This window comes from Musa acuminata, chromosome BXJ3-6 (assembly GCF_036884655.1).
Source record: "Musa acuminata AAA Group cultivar baxijiao chromosome BXJ3-6, Cavendish_Baxijiao_AAA, whole genome shotgun sequence".
Taxonomy (NCBI): domain Eukaryota; kingdom Viridiplantae; phylum Streptophyta; class Magnoliopsida; order Zingiberales; family Musaceae; genus Musa; species Musa acuminata.
The window spans coordinates 13,984,397-13,999,540 of NC_088354.1; the positions used below are offsets into that span (position 1 = coordinate 13,984,397).

The window sequence follows — 15,144 nt, forward strand, 5'->3', positions numbered from 1 at the left end:
CATTGATGTATATGTTGTATTGATTAAATATTTTATTTTTATAATTATAAAAAAATTAATATAAATTTTTTTAAGTCTAGAGATCAAAATACTAAAGAAGTATAACTATATAGGGTAAGGTAATATGTAATTAGCCATCCATGACCCTCCATGACACTTTAAAAAATAATGTTGAATTAATTTGTAAGGTCACATCTATTATGATTGGCTATATAAGCTCTTTAGTTAGGCATCCCATAAGGGTTGCAAGATTTGAATCCACATGATGAGATTTGTGGAAAAGAGGCGGCTGGGCTCACTCATCTCTCTAAACCTTCATTTGGTCAACAAATCCACATCAGATCATGATTACCTCAAGACTATAAAGCACCTGAGAACTTAGAAAAATATGTGGAATGATCAGCCGACAGGGTGTAGGAATTGGCCAACCAACATTCTTTGATGAGTGTGCCTTCGTGTTTCCCACCAAAGCTTTGGAATTAAAGCAGAAGATTAGGAGCGTACAGATGGATTACCAACTTATTAAGTAAAGATGACGCAGTCATTATCCCATGCACAGTTCACGAAAAGGATGCATGAAACTGAAGCACTTTGCCAATGAAGTTAGGCACAAGTCACTATGAAAGAAACTCACTTTTCTTGTGCAGTTCTGTTCTTTCAAAGAGAGTTTATTGGGACAAAAACACCTTCTGCATTGTTGCAGATTAAAGAACACCGACAACTAGCAAATCAACAGTGCATGGAGGAGAATACAAGATTAAAGGCCAAAGAGTTGATTATAATCTCATTGGCAGAAGAACTGTTTCACTTGATCTATACATATATGCTTGAACACACACACACACAGCGACAGGAACACGCCTTGATCGAGAAACTACGTGCATGAATCCTAATACGGCATGCTTATCTCGTCGAGATCATCCAAGGACAAGAACACCTCGTCCAAGCACGAAAGCTCGGTCTCCTCGACGCCGAAGAAGCTCGCCTCCTGGACTCGGCAAATTGCGAGGTTAAGATCCTGGCGAACAAAGGGAGATTTAGTGAGAGATCTATTACAGGGAAAGATAGCGTGAGGGCTTAATGCACTCACCGGTCTCTTGTTCCCTCTGGCTCTGGATGCAGAAGAACTGCTGTTTCTGTTGGTTCTGCTACTGGGAACAGCAGCGCCGTCCTCCAAGAGTCGGTATTCATGCATCACCCAACTGGTTTTTACCCCCAGAGGGGCTTCTCCTATGTGGAAGACAAGAGTAGTCTTCGTACCGACATCCTTGTCGCCGCTCGTGACCGTCTCCTTTGCTCCGACCGGCATCCAGTAGCCGCTCGGCGAGACCTTGTTTACGGTGGCGTGACTGAAGAAGTAGCAGTGGTTGCCTCCTTGCAGGGCTTTACCTAAAGGTTACGTATCGATACAAAGTGATGGGTCCAAGTCATGCATGACGATCGAGCAAGAAGAACAGGTGAGCACTGTGAAGCTGACCATTTAGTTGCCATGGATCGAAGCGGCGGAGATCAAGGAAGGGGACGACATCAGGCTGGCATGGCAGACGCGAAGCCTTGCGGGAGAGGAAATGGACGACGAGCTCTTCATCGGTAGGGAAGAACCGGAAACCAGGAGGGAGGTCACTCATCCTGACAACTTGTATCAATGGCGGTGGAAGAGGAAGAAGAAGATGAGGATGATCCAGGAGCTTATATGGTGCTAAGATTCATGGCCGTGGTGGATATAGCAGACGTAAGAGACACGGGTTTGGAGACCAAGAGAGTAGAAAATGGAGGTGGGGTGCCGAGCAAGAGATCAACATGGAGAAGTTAATGATGGCCGAAGCCCCCACATAACATTTCCCTGCATCAAATCATGCGTGCAAGCACACACACCCCAATTATCGTGGGGGTCCTATGGTGCTTCTCGACTGTGTCAAACTGGTATCTAATGATGATGGAGCTTAACACTACGTACCTTGCTACCATGTACTGTATCAGAGTATTCTCCTATCATTGACCTTACTGCAATATCTATTACCTAAATCATTCCCAATCTGCTCTTCTGATTAGTAAAAAGCTCACACATAGCTATAGCTCTCATCAAGTGAGCAAAAGTAAACCAACATAAAGATTTGCTGAATACAAAGATCGATAGGCCATAAGAATTCCCCCATGAAAACTAGGAATTCTTTCGAAACAAAGACTGTTATCTGCACACCTCATGCCACCGCAATAAGAACGTCATCAGTGAGCCCCTTCCTCTCAGTATGATAATACTGTTGATCACAGAGCCTCCAACAAAGGAGGCATGGTCTTGCCTTGTTCTGGTGTCAAACAAGGGGCAATGATTGCTGTAGCTAAGAGGCCTGAGACAGAGAGGTAGAACCACTTTTGGGTGGGGGATTCAGGTGCAGATAGAACATGGCGGACTCCAAAAGTCCAAGCACCGTGCCCCGGTGCTGTTCTTCCATCGTGCTGTTCGCGTAAGTATGATGCAACCTGTCGTACATGTCCAGATCAAAGATCACACCACCGATTCCAGAGTTTGACTTGCTTTGTGGGCATCGTTCATGATGCCTTGGCATTCTGTCGAGCACTCCCATGACGCCACGCTCACCATTGGCCTTGCACGAAGCACGGACGAACCCGGATGCGTGCCTCGCCGAGTTGACTGACCTCTCCTCTACCGAGCATCCTTTCTGAAGCATTTCATCAAGCAGCGGCGATGGTGTGAAGGCGTTCTAGGTGTTGGATCCTTATTGGATCCGGTTCCACTAAAGTTTGGGTCTTACTCGGGTTGAAACCCGAACCCGATAACCCAATCCAATGCGTTGATCCGCCAAGCGAAGCGAAGCGATGCACGTCCCGATGTAAAGGAAGCACCCACCGAACGAAAGGCGCTTCGCTTCGTCTCCATGGCAGCATAACGCAGAGCTTTAAGAGTCGTGCTTCTCTCCCACCTCCACCAAAGAATCCATTGCGCCAGCCTTCCCTGCCTACGAAATGTGCCACCCGCTATCTTAGAAAAGATCAGATACAAAAGTCATGAATATATGAAAGTGATAGTGATAAATATATAATTAAAAAGATTATTTTGATAAGAATTAAACGAAGAAGATAGAAAGATAGAAATTGTAAAAGAAACTATGAAATGTATAAGATGTAATTGCCTAGTTCATTTTGATAGTGAGTTCTTGATAGCTATTTATACATACCGATCTTGCACCGATGAGATGAAAAAAGTTTACAGGCGAGAGGCTTTGTGAGTGAGTCTGTTAGCTGATCAGCTGTATGTACGTGAGAAATACGGAGTTGATGTTTGACAACTTGATCTCGCATAAAGTGGAAGTCGATGGCAATGTGTTTCATGCGAGAATGAAACACTGGATTAGCACATAAGTAGATAACTCCAATATTATCACAATATATTGTAGGAATAACTGTGGAGTTGACGTTGAGTTCCTTGAGCAGATTTGTGACCCAATTGAGTTCAGTGGCGGCGGTGACATAAGTAGGTAGCTCCAATATTATCACCATCTTTTGTTTTTTAGAACTCCAACTGATTGGAGTAGCTCGAAGGAAGACAATGTATCATGATGTAGATGTTCTATCATCAAAGTTCCCTGCCTAATCAGCATCAGCAAAGGCATGAAGATGGAGTGAAGTATTTTTGTGAAGAAAAATGTCATGATTAAGAGTCCCTTTAAGATACCGTAAAATTCGTTTGACCGCAGACCAATGCGTAGTAGATGGTCGATGCATGAATTGCGATAATTTATTGACGGCAAATGAAATATCTGGACGAGTGAGAGCCAAGTACTGGAAGGAACCAAGAACTTGTCGATATTGAGTCGAATCTGTAGTAAGAGTGATTCACTGGTAGAGAGAGAGGAGTTATAACCTCTTTTGCATCCTGCATGTTTATCTTTGATAATAAATCTTGAATATACTTTCTTTGTGATAGGAAGAGACCTGAAGATGTAAATATTGCTTCCACTCCTAGAAAGTAGCTTAAAGTTCCTAGATCTTTGAGGGAGAATTGATCGGTCAAGTGTTTTAGAAATGCCTGAGTCTTCAAAGGATCATTTCCTATGATAATAATATCATCCACATATACTAAAAGATATATTATGCTTCCATTATGTTGGCAAATGAATAATGAGGTATCAGACTTGGAATTGATGAAGCCAATTGAGGTAAAAAATGAGCAAAGCTCGTTATACCAAGCCCTTGGAGCTTGACGAAGTCCATAAATAGCTTTTTGAAGTTTGCAGACATGCCTCGGATATTGAGGATGAACGAAACCAGGAGGTTGCTGCATAAAGACATCTTCAGTAAGTGTCCCCTGTAAAAAGGCATTGTTAACATCCAATTGTCGTATGTGCCAGCCCTTTGAGATGACCAAACTCAGGATAAGACGAATTGTTGTGGGTTTAACAACGAGACTAAATGTCTCTGTGAAGTCAACATCAGGTCGTTGATGAAACCCTTTGGTGACTAGACGTGCTTTATATCTGGCAACGGATCCGTCTGGGTTCCGCTTAATTCGAAAGACCCATTTACACCCGATGATATTTTGTGTGTGATGAACGGGTACTAAGGTCCATATAGAGTTATGGAGGAGAGCATCATATTTGTCACACATGACTTTACGCCAGTGAGAAGATTTTTGAACTTGAGTGATTGTAGTGGGTTCACTGGCCTCAATGGAGGAACTTGTTATAGCATGTAAGTCAAGAGCTTGACGTGGTTTGAAAATACCACTTTTGGAGCGTGTTGTCATTGGATGTCTAAGGGGGATATAAGTGGTAGATTGTGTTGGTGGTATAGCCGAGGGCGAGTCACTGTCATGGACCGGGCCAACCGTCGGCACAACAATGTCACTAGGTCTAGGAGAAGGTAAAGCCAGTGGCAATGTTGGCAATGTGAGGAAGGGAGTGGAGAAATAGAGGGAGTGAGTAGCTGTTGAATTAGAGTAATAGTAGTATGTAGATCTTGAGGGTAAGGACTGTATGGTGTCATTGGAGGTTCGTGTGATGAGATCGGAGGGATATTCCAGTAATGTATGTTTATCGGAGTAGCTTGTATGGTAGGATTATTTTGAAAAGGAAAGATAGACTCCTCAAAAATAACATTACGTGATATAAAGACTTTTTTTAATTTGGGGTTCATAGCATCGAAAAGCATTATGTTCAAGAGAGTAGCCTATAAAAGTGCAAGGCTTAGATCGTGGTGTTAGCTTATGTGACGCATAGGGACGGAGCCATGGATAACATAAACAACCAAAAACTTTGAGTTTATGAAGGTTTCGAAGCTTGTGGAATAATTTTTCAAATAATGACTGGTATTGTAAGATTGGAGTGAGCATACGATTAATGAGATAAACTACAGTTTGAAAAGCTGAGGACCAAAAAGGTGGTGGCATGGATGCTTGATGTAGAAGGGAGAGACCAGTTTCAACGATATGCCGATGTTTGCGTTCAGTAGAGCCAACCAATTGGGGAGTATGTGGGGGTGATTTGAGGTGTTATATACCACAAGCAGAGAGACAGGATGCGAGGGCTTGATATTCGCCTCTGCCATCAGAGTAAACTGTATTAATGGAAGACTGAAAAAAATTCTCGACCAATTTTCGAAAGTTGGTAAATACTGTGGAAACATCAAACTTATGGTGGAGAGGATATAACTATATGTACTTAGTAAAATAGTCTACAAAAATGACATAAAAGTGAAACTTGTCAAAAGAAGGAATTGGGGCAGGGCCCCACATGACGGTATAAATGATTTCAAATGGTTTAGAGCAAGAAATGGAGGTTGTCCCAAAAGGCAGTTTATGACTTTTATTGCAAAGACAAGCATCGCAATGATTGACAGTGCTATTGATTTTCAAGGTAGGAAGAGAATAACGAGAAAGTAATTTTTGCTGGATAAAAGGGGAGAGATAACCAAGACGACGATGCCATACATCAACCGGAGCTGCGACTGAAGAGTGAGCAGTAGGAAGGGTAATTTGTGAAGTGGATGGCCACTCATAAATGTTGTATTTGTTCTGGCCTTGGACCAAGGATGCTCCCGTGCTCAAATCCTTGACAAGAAAAAAATTAGGAAAGAATTCAATTGAGGTATTATTTTGTTTACAGAATTGAGAAACGGAAATGAGGTTTCTTTTAATGTTAGGTGCACACAGAACATCATTGAGTGTAAAAGTTGTGGTAAGTGAACTAAGCATTGAGGAACCATAATGAGTAATAGGAATTCTTTTACCATCACCGATAATGATATCTTCATTTCCGTAGAGTGTCTGACTTTATCACATAGTTGGCAAACGACTCGTTGGTGGCTTGTGAAGACGCGACGGCTAAGGATTATGAAAGTTACCACCTTTGATATAGATAAGGGGGGTTTGGTCTGGGTCCCATAGGGCTAGGAGGCAGCTTAGCCAAATCGTTGTTGACGTGCTTATTGTACTGGTTGCTCTTCCTCTTGGATTTTTGATTGACCTGAGCTGTAATAGGTGGTCCGAGCAACCTATTATCACGCTTCAAGTACGTCTCATAGTCGATCAACTTATCATAAAGTTCTTCGAATGATATTGGTGAGTCGCGTGCCCGAAGTGCTACTGTCAGTTCTTTGTACTCGCCTCCTAGGCCATTGAGGGTATGGATTAGGACTTCTTCATCATTGAGAGAATGACCGATCAAAGCTAAATCATCAATGATAACTTTGATATTTTGTAGATAATCAGCAATAGTACTTCCCTCTTGTTTCGTTTTTATCATATTGGAGAGAGGTCCGAGCATGCGAGTATGCGAGCGACTTGCCAAAGTTGTTTGTAACTTGCACCATGCTTCTACAGCAGTCGTACATGAAGCTTGAATAGCTTGGAGGATGAGGCGATCTTGACATAACCATAGTTTGTGGGCTGGATTAGGCACTGGACTGGGTTCACCTGGGATGTCGATCATTTCAAGTGGACACTCGAGAGAGCTATCAACGTAACCTAGGATATCATAGTCAAATAGAAGATTAGAAAGTTGCGCCCGCCAAGATGCGTAGTTGCCGCCTTTGGATAATTTGAAGGGAATGAGTGCTGCAGCATTGATGGTGATAAGACTTTGAGAAGTGCTCAGAGTCCCTGCAGAAACAGGGATAGGAATATCGAAAGAGGAAAATGAAGGCATCCCAGATATTTTGTGGCGGTTTAAGTGATCTTTACAGATGATGTAAAGATATATGAGAGAGGGAGGAGGAGAAAAGCAGATCGATGCGTTGTAGAGGAGGCTGTAGCGATGCAACGATGCAATGTAGAGGAGGCTGCAGCGATGCACTACAGAGGAGGCTGTAGCGATGGGCGAGGAAGCTGCAGCGATGAGCAAGAAATCTGCATCGATTAGGTGAAAAGAAAAAAAAATCTGCAGTAGTTACAGTTGCAGAGAAATTATTGCGGTAGAGGGAAGTGGCTACAGATGGAAGCTGTAAAAACTACAATCGTTCCTATTGCCGCAGGAAGGTAGTGACGGTAAGGATGGCGGCAGCAGCACTTCTCGCTCGAGTGAGATGTGGGAACGAGGAGGAGAGGTCGCTGGCCGGGGAGCAGTTGCGAGGACGACGGCCACCACAGTAGTGTAGGCGAGGTTCTTGTGAGGGTAGGAGGTGGCCGAGCAATCCCGACTCCGGAATAGGAAGCAGCGACACCGGAGGAGAGGTAAGCAGCAGCACTGCCCTTTCCAACTGAACATAAAAGAGGAGCAGTAGAAGGCTTCGGCAGAGCTATCTACATCCGCAAGGAAGAAGGCACTGATACCATGATAAGAATTAAACGAAGAAGATAGAAAGATAGAAATTGTAAAAGAAATATGAAATGTATAAGATGTAATTGTCTAGTTCATTTTGATAGTGAGCTCTTGATAGCTATTTATACACACTTAACAGGGAGGTTATACCCATTCAACATAAGTATTTTTTTCAACTGAGAGATTTCCTCAACTTGAGGAAATCTTATCTGCTTATCAATTTCATCGTGTGTTTTTGTACATCTCACCATATATGTGTGGGAGGAGGCACTTACACTCATATTTGTCCATTGAATGACTCTCTAACTAATGATTTTTTTAAAAAAATCTTAAATAGTTTGCATTTGATAATTTTTTTATTTTTAGAATCTCATAATATGTAAGTAAATTCTTCATGTGCATACATTATTTAGATTTATTATTTGATCTTTCATTTTTTTGAAAAATAAACAAATACCTATGACAAAATACTCTTTAGTGATTATAAGAAACATCTTTCTCTGTCGATATTGTTTTTGGAACATCTTCATCTAGTAAAACTGGAGAAGTAAGGTTAATCAAATCCACTACAATTCTCATAGTTTCACTCCAAAAGGATTTGGAACACCTTCCTCGTCGCCCTCTGCGCCGCCTATTGCGTCTCCTTCACGTTCACCAACAGCTACCGGGCAGCGTCGGGGCGGCTTTACTACGCCGTGGCGACGCTCAGGGGGATATGGGCGTTCAACGGGCGGCGCAAAGACCCGCCGGAACCCGGCACGTACCGCCTCACCTGGTCGGACCTCTTCCACGCGTCGCTGTCGCTGTCGCTGGTGGCGTTCCTCACGATAGCGCTGCTTCATGACGACGTGATGCGATGCTACCACATCGACTTGCCGAGGAAGGTGACGAACACGGGGCCGCTGGTGATCGGGTTCCTCTTCAGCGTCCTGTTCGTGGTGTTTCCTTCGACGAGGAGGGGAACCGGCTATCGTTTCTTGTCGCAGGGCGATGCCGTGTACTTGAGAAGCTAAGCTTGTTCGAATCGATTAGTTCTCTTCTTTTCCTGCTCGACAAGAATCGAAAGCACTCGAGTCGATCGGGTCATCACCCAAGCAATAGTCTGCTTACTCTGCTATCGTTCTTTAGACCGCCACAGGCACCCAAAGAACAAGCAAAATGATACCCAACAAATCAAGCTCAGAAAACCCTTGCAACATCGATTTCAGATCAAACCTTCCGAAGTTTTGCTCGATCATGTCACTCTAAGAAAGTAATATGAAGTGAAGATTAACACAGTTCAATCCCTTCTACACTTGGAAGAAGATTGTAGCTGTTGTGGATGGCATTTAACTCTGTTGAGGTTCATAAGAAGGCAAAAAAGAGAACTGAGCATGTCCAACTATAGAGATTAAGAACAGGAGTTACAATTCTAGTTTCATATAGATACCATCAGGGATCAGCAGATGGGCAGCAAGACTACTTGCATGAACAGAATTACCATATAGAGATTAAGAGCAGGAGTTACAATTCTAGTTTCATATAGATACCATCAGGGATCAGCAGATGGGCAGCAAGACTACTTGCATGAACAGAATTACCATATAGAGATTAAGAGCAGGAGTTACAATTCTAGTTTCATATAGATACCATCAGGGATCAGCAGATGGGCAGCAAGACTACTTGCATGAACAGAATTACCATATAGAGATTAAGAGCAGGAATTACAATTCTAGTTTCATATAGATACCATCAGGGATCAGCAGATGGGCAGCAAGACTACTTGCATGAACAGAATTACCATACGGGAAGAAACAACTTTATCTAGTAAAGAGCAAGCATTCATTGGCACAATTCATCTGTCTAGTTCCGACACACTTATGACCATGGGAAGAAGATGAGAAGGTGCAAAGATGATCCTCCTGCAGATAATTTAGCATCAACCCAGATTAGACTGACAAATGACAAGCTCTTGTTATCATTTGTTGTTCTCCTGCAAGTTAGGCTGAATCGGCTGCACGCGGAAGGCCATAGTCATCTGGGGGGCAAATTCACTATCCCTTTGATGATACCCAACCTCCAGTTCCATGACATTTCCTTCCATTGCCCGTTGCTGGTGGTGCTGAATTCATGAAACCCGATGGCCATCAATAAACATTACTTTCACAGGAAAAAACATTGAAAAGTATGTAATTCTAAGTCCAAATATCAACACATTCCACAAAATAGTACGAGTAAAATGATCCAAGCTACAGTAACCAAGAAGACTATTTTGAAAGAACCTAAAGTTGTCCCCTTGTCATTTTTATGTTTCTTTTATTTCATATTACTAGTTAATTAGTTTTCAAAGCCTAAATTTATCTCACATTGCTAGTTAACTAATTTTTAAGACCTAAAACTAGTATAAATAAAGATCTCCTCTAAGCCTATCGAATCATCAATAAACAACATTTTCAAATATTGTAAAAGTCTTCACCACTATAAAGAGTTGATTCCACTCGTCCTCCCTTGATCAGTTTGCTATAATCTTTTCTAGGAGTATTTTCTTGATTTTGTTTTCGTTCTGCGTCGTAATGAAAGATGCAACAAGTGTTGCCTAGACAAGATGACATCAACTATATAATCTGTGCATCTATATGGCGTGCCCTGCAGAAAGTATCTGAAATGAGAAGATCGTCGTCCGATAGGAAGTATCATTACCAGCATACAAGTCAGTTGCTCGTTCTCCTCCTCGAGCAACTTCTCCTGAGAATTGCATGGAAGATATGGTTTGAGGGAGAAACAAAAGGCAACAAGTAATTTGAACAAATCCAAAGGAAAGGACATGAGTTGGTTATTGGATCTTTACATTCTTCTTGTGCATCTTCCAGATCTCCATCTACAACAGGTAAGGAACACATCGGTAAGATCCAGCAACACCAACACCACCTCAATTGCACAGATAAAATCAAATCAAATCAAATCAGAAGAAAAGAAAAAGGAAACTCACTTGCTTATCCCTCACGCTGGCGAGCCCAATCTGGAGGCCCTCTTCGATAGGGATCAGCTCCTTAGGGTAAAGTGAGTTCAGATCCTCCCCCTTCAGATGCCTAATCATCCCCACACCATGTTACCACAAATTTTACCGAATACAAAATACGCGAACGAATTAGACGAAACATAGAGTGGCATTACAAACCTTAGCTCGATCTGCATGTTGTCATTCTCTTTCTTGATCCGATCGATTTCAGCACTCAGACTCTGCAGTAGACACCCATGAACAGGTTAAAGTTGTCGTTTCTGTAGCTTGTTTTCATCAAAACAAAAGGCCTAAAAGAAGAGTCTTTTTAGGCCGAAGCTCGACAAAAGGCAAGATTTCTCCCGCAGCGAGTTACCTCATGCTCTGCATCCCAGAGCTTCCTCCCGGAGTTCTGTTGGTACCTCTCCAGGATCTTCGGCAACCTTCCGAAACACCCCAAAAATCCAAATCCACCGATCAGATAAGGAGGGAAAAATACAGAAAAAGATGGGTACGGGTATGGGGAGGCGAGCTCACGCGGTGGTGGGGGTGCAGTAGTCGGACATCTTCCCGGAGCCAGAGAAGATGACGACGGAGACGTGGGCGTCGCAGAGGATGCTGATCTCCCTCGCTTTCTTGATGATGCCATTCCGGCGCTTGGAGAAGGTCACCTGCCGGTTGGTGGAGTTCTCGATCCGCTTGATCTCTATCTTGCCTCGCCCCATCTCGACCCAGCGCCCTCGCTCAGAGCAGTCCAACAGGAAGATAAGGGAGATGGGAAAGCGATGAGAGGGAGCAAAGGGAGGAGATAAAGAGGAGGGCTTTCCATCCTGGGCTGGGGGCGAAGGAAACTTTCGGGGAGGCACCGAAACAGCTCGCTGGTTTTAAGCCCCCTCTCGCCTTCGATCACCAAAGTGGGGGTGGTGGAAATAGAGCTTCCGACGTCGTCTCTCCAGCTTTGCCTTTTGTTGTCTCGCGAAGGATGCGTGTGGTGGAAAAGACGGGAAATCAATTCAATATATATTTTCTTTCTTTTTTCAAAAATAAATAAATAAAATAAAATCTTGTGTAAATATTTTTTTTTACCAACAAAAAAAGACCGTATGAATAATATATATATTTTTTTTACCAGAGAAAATTTATTCAGTATTAATGTTTCTTATTACCATCCCATACGGTGTTATAAAATGAATGATATGATGATGAGAGCAAATCATGAGACAGTAATATGTTGCTATCCGAGAGATTCATTCAACATTATGCTATTTGACGACAATCCAAAATAGGCAACTAAATGGAGATGGAATGATCCTCTCGTGCAAGCAACCAAACTATCGAAAGAGATACTAACTAGACTTGCTAGAGTTGGCTCTCCCTATAAAATAGTAGACATTTGATTTCGATCCATATATGAATAGGATGGAAACCATAGGTACCATTTCGATAGCTATAAATTGGGAATCTGTTAAACTCTTCGTCACTTTTGATAAATGAAAATTTCTCCGGTATGAATTTTTATTTTTAATTTATATTCAAAATATCATAATGATTTAAGTTAGGAAGGATTCTGTTCGATACACTCCTATTGTTAGTCTTACATGTGATATCATGTAATATTTTTTTTTATAATTTTATTTGGGTGAGTATATATTATATTATGTATAATATTTTATAATCATCAATAAAAGTTGTCTAACTATAAACCTCTTGTCTTCTTTAGCGAACATAATTTTATAATATATATATATAATAAAGAGATAAAATATATGTCAAAATAATTTAAAATTCTTATATGCATATATAGAAAATATAATAAATTCATGAACTTCTATACCTCATATCATAATATATACATGCACTATCACTCTGCTTATTATAATATATATATATATATATATATATATATATATATATATATATATATATATATATATATATATATATATATATATATGTACTTTCACACTATACATCATAACATATACATGTATTGCATGTCGTGATATATATGTATATTTCCACACCACACATTATAGAAAATATATGTACTTAATTATATATGCATGCATACAAGATATTTTTAACATAATTCATATATTTTATGTTTATAAGATATCTATATTCATATTTAGCTTATGCCAAGTTTATGGTAATCACATCATTCGAAACATGCTTTCTAAAATGTATTATGAATACGATAATTTATATGATCACTATTTTATAGTGAATTAAATGTATACTTATTTAATTTAACTCAAAAATAATTATGTATCATATTCCTTTGTGATCTAGTGTGCTAGAGAGTAGTATACCTATTAAATTAGGGGCATACGATTATAAGACATCTTAATTAAAAATCATATATATATTAAATTATTGATTTATAATAATTTATAAAAGAATTATGATAAAATTATTAATAAAATAGACTATAGTCAATTCATCTAAATTTTATGATCAAATTTTTAACAATTCATTATATAAATAAATGAACTAGTTAGCATTACTTAAACCATTGCACAATTGTGTAAATAAATTTTACTTCAATTTTTTAACTGATCTAATGATATTGAATTATCATAAAATTTTATAAAAAAACTAGGATACATATATAACTAAATACATACTAATTTTTAGCTTAAAATAAAATTATTTAGAAGCTAAACTATCCTCCTAATTCAACGAATGATATTTATTCTATTATACTAAAATTGGGTTGGTGTTATCTAAATTTACAAACCACATATCTTTGTGCACAGAATTAATATGTACTCAATTATAAATTTTATAGAACTCTAAAAGAACCTTTTAAGGCATCAAAAAGATAGAATCTAATCATATCTTTAAGGGAATCAATTCAGCTCCAATAGATAATTTCTCGAAAAAGACAAATTGAGGAACTCATAACTCTATGCATCGATCTCAGATTAAAATTATATTAGAAACCTTAAAATTATAAGAGATTTATATAAAATATATCTAAATATTAAATATAAATTTGAAGTCTATCAATCTATAATCTATAAAACTAAATACCTAGTTATATTAAAGAAAGAATTGGATTTTTTTTATCTTAGCCTTTTTGGGGTTTCCTAACATGCATAAGAAAAACTAAGAGAATAACTAAAGAATAAGAGAAAAGGTTATGAGTTATCAAGTTAGTAAATAGGATGAGGATAAAATAAGATAGAAATGCTTACGAGATTATTATAAAGTCTAGGGTGGGTTGAATCTCATTAGATCTTATTTTAAGTTTTTCTTACTAATATAATTATAAGATTATAGCAACTTTAATTGAGTCTAATTTGATTTATAAAGATAATATTTTTGTCTAAGCTTATCCTTCAATCTTCTTTATGTATCTCAACTTTTTTAGCATAATATTTTTCTTTAATTTATATTTTTATTACTTTATCCATGCCTAAGTAATTTATTATCCTTCATATATATGATATTTAAAACTCAAACTTTTCTATTTTAATTATGGTCAAACTCATTCAAGTCATTAAAGGCCGATTAAAATTTAATCATCACTTTTAATCATTATATATATATATATATATATTATAACTTAATCTCATATTTAAGTTATCTTATTGTTCCTAAAGGACTATGATTTCTTATTATAAAATATGCTTAAAGTTGACAGTGATGTACATGCTTAATCAAAATTTTATAGAATATTATAAATAATATATTTTGAGAAGCATCCACTTTAAATTTAAAAGTCAAAAATATAAGTAGATCATTTATCATATTAATGAAGCATAGATATCATAAATTATATCACTAAATGAGCGTAATGTATACATATTATTTTTATTTCTATTGACATACTAGTTGTAATTCAATGTGTATGATATTCAAGCACTACATGAAATAGTCCCTGATTCAATTTTCAAGTCTTTCTATTGAACTCCTTCTTCCAAAATTCCTAAGTATGTTAGTGTTCAAAATGACAAACCCTTGAAGGTAGACCAAATTATCTTATCTAAGACTGAGTCAAGTTTGCTCAAGTGTGTCTCTTATATCCTTCTAAACCACTCACACAAAGGATGTGGGTTAAGATTGATAAATTTTAATTTTTTCAATCTATAACTTTTAAGAAGAAACCATATATTTATTTTACTTGTGATAGAATAGGTTACCATATCGATGAATGTGTCCCGTTAAAAGAGATGGAGGTAAGGTGCAAAACTAAGAAGGCCCTACTAAGGCTTTGGAGCAATTCCAATGAGGAATATAACCTTATCTATGGCCTTGGATTTGGGTGACACCTAGGGGAAAGCAAGTGCAACTAAGCAAACCTAAGTCTTAAGGCTCTAAGGCCAATCCTTCTAATCTAGACTAAGTTATAAGGGAGACTGATAGCAACCGAGTTGACTCAATAAG

The 15,144-nt window shown here is 39.0% G+C and overlaps 3 protein-coding genes across 4 annotated transcripts; 1 reads left to right on the forward strand and 2 right to left on the reverse strand.

Annotated features, from left to right (window-relative positions):
• Window positions 1–578: 578 nt before the first annotated feature.
• Window positions 579–1,794, reverse strand: LOC135640432 (NAC domain-containing protein 104-like). The gene is made up of 3 exons (XM_065154849.1): window positions 1,478–1,794; window positions 1,091–1,389; window positions 579–1,018 (listed from the first exon to the last, which is right to left on the reverse strand). The coding sequence occupies exons 1-3, from the start codon at window positions 1,626–1,628 to the stop codon at window positions 890–892; spliced, it is 579 nt and encodes a 192-aa protein (XP_065010921.1). The 5' UTR covers window positions 1,629–1,794; the 3' UTR covers window positions 579–889.
• LOC103988477 (protein DMP6-like) lies at window positions 1,646–8,788 on the forward strand. The gene is made up of 2 exons (XM_065156715.1): window positions 1,646–1,732; window positions 8,357–8,788. Exons 1-2 carry the CDS (start codon window positions 1,646–1,648, stop codon window positions 8,786–8,788), a joined length of 519 nt encoding a protein of 172 aa, XP_065012787.1.
• A 433-nt stretch (window positions 8,789–9,221) lies between these two features.
• LOC135640431 (MADS-box transcription factor 2-like) lies at window positions 9,222–11,723 on the reverse strand. Of its 2 annotated transcripts, none has more exons than XM_065154847.1 (7): window positions 11,290–11,723; window positions 11,129–11,195; window positions 10,933–10,994; window positions 10,744–10,843; window positions 10,603–10,632; window positions 10,455–10,499; window positions 9,222–9,876 (listed from the first exon to the last, which is right to left on the reverse strand). In XM_065154847.1, exons 1-7 carry the CDS (start codon window positions 11,475–11,477, stop codon window positions 9,733–9,735), a joined length of 636 nt encoding a protein of 211 aa, XP_065010919.1. In that variant the 5' UTR covers window positions 11,478–11,723; the 3' UTR covers window positions 9,222–9,732. The 2 variants fall into 2 exon arrangements, with proteins under 2 accessions (XP_065010919.1, XP_065010920.1); XM_065154848.1 differs by having other exon boundaries at window positions 9,738–9,876; window positions 10,603–10,682.
• Between the last annotated feature and the right edge of the window lie 3,421 nt (window positions 11,724–15,144).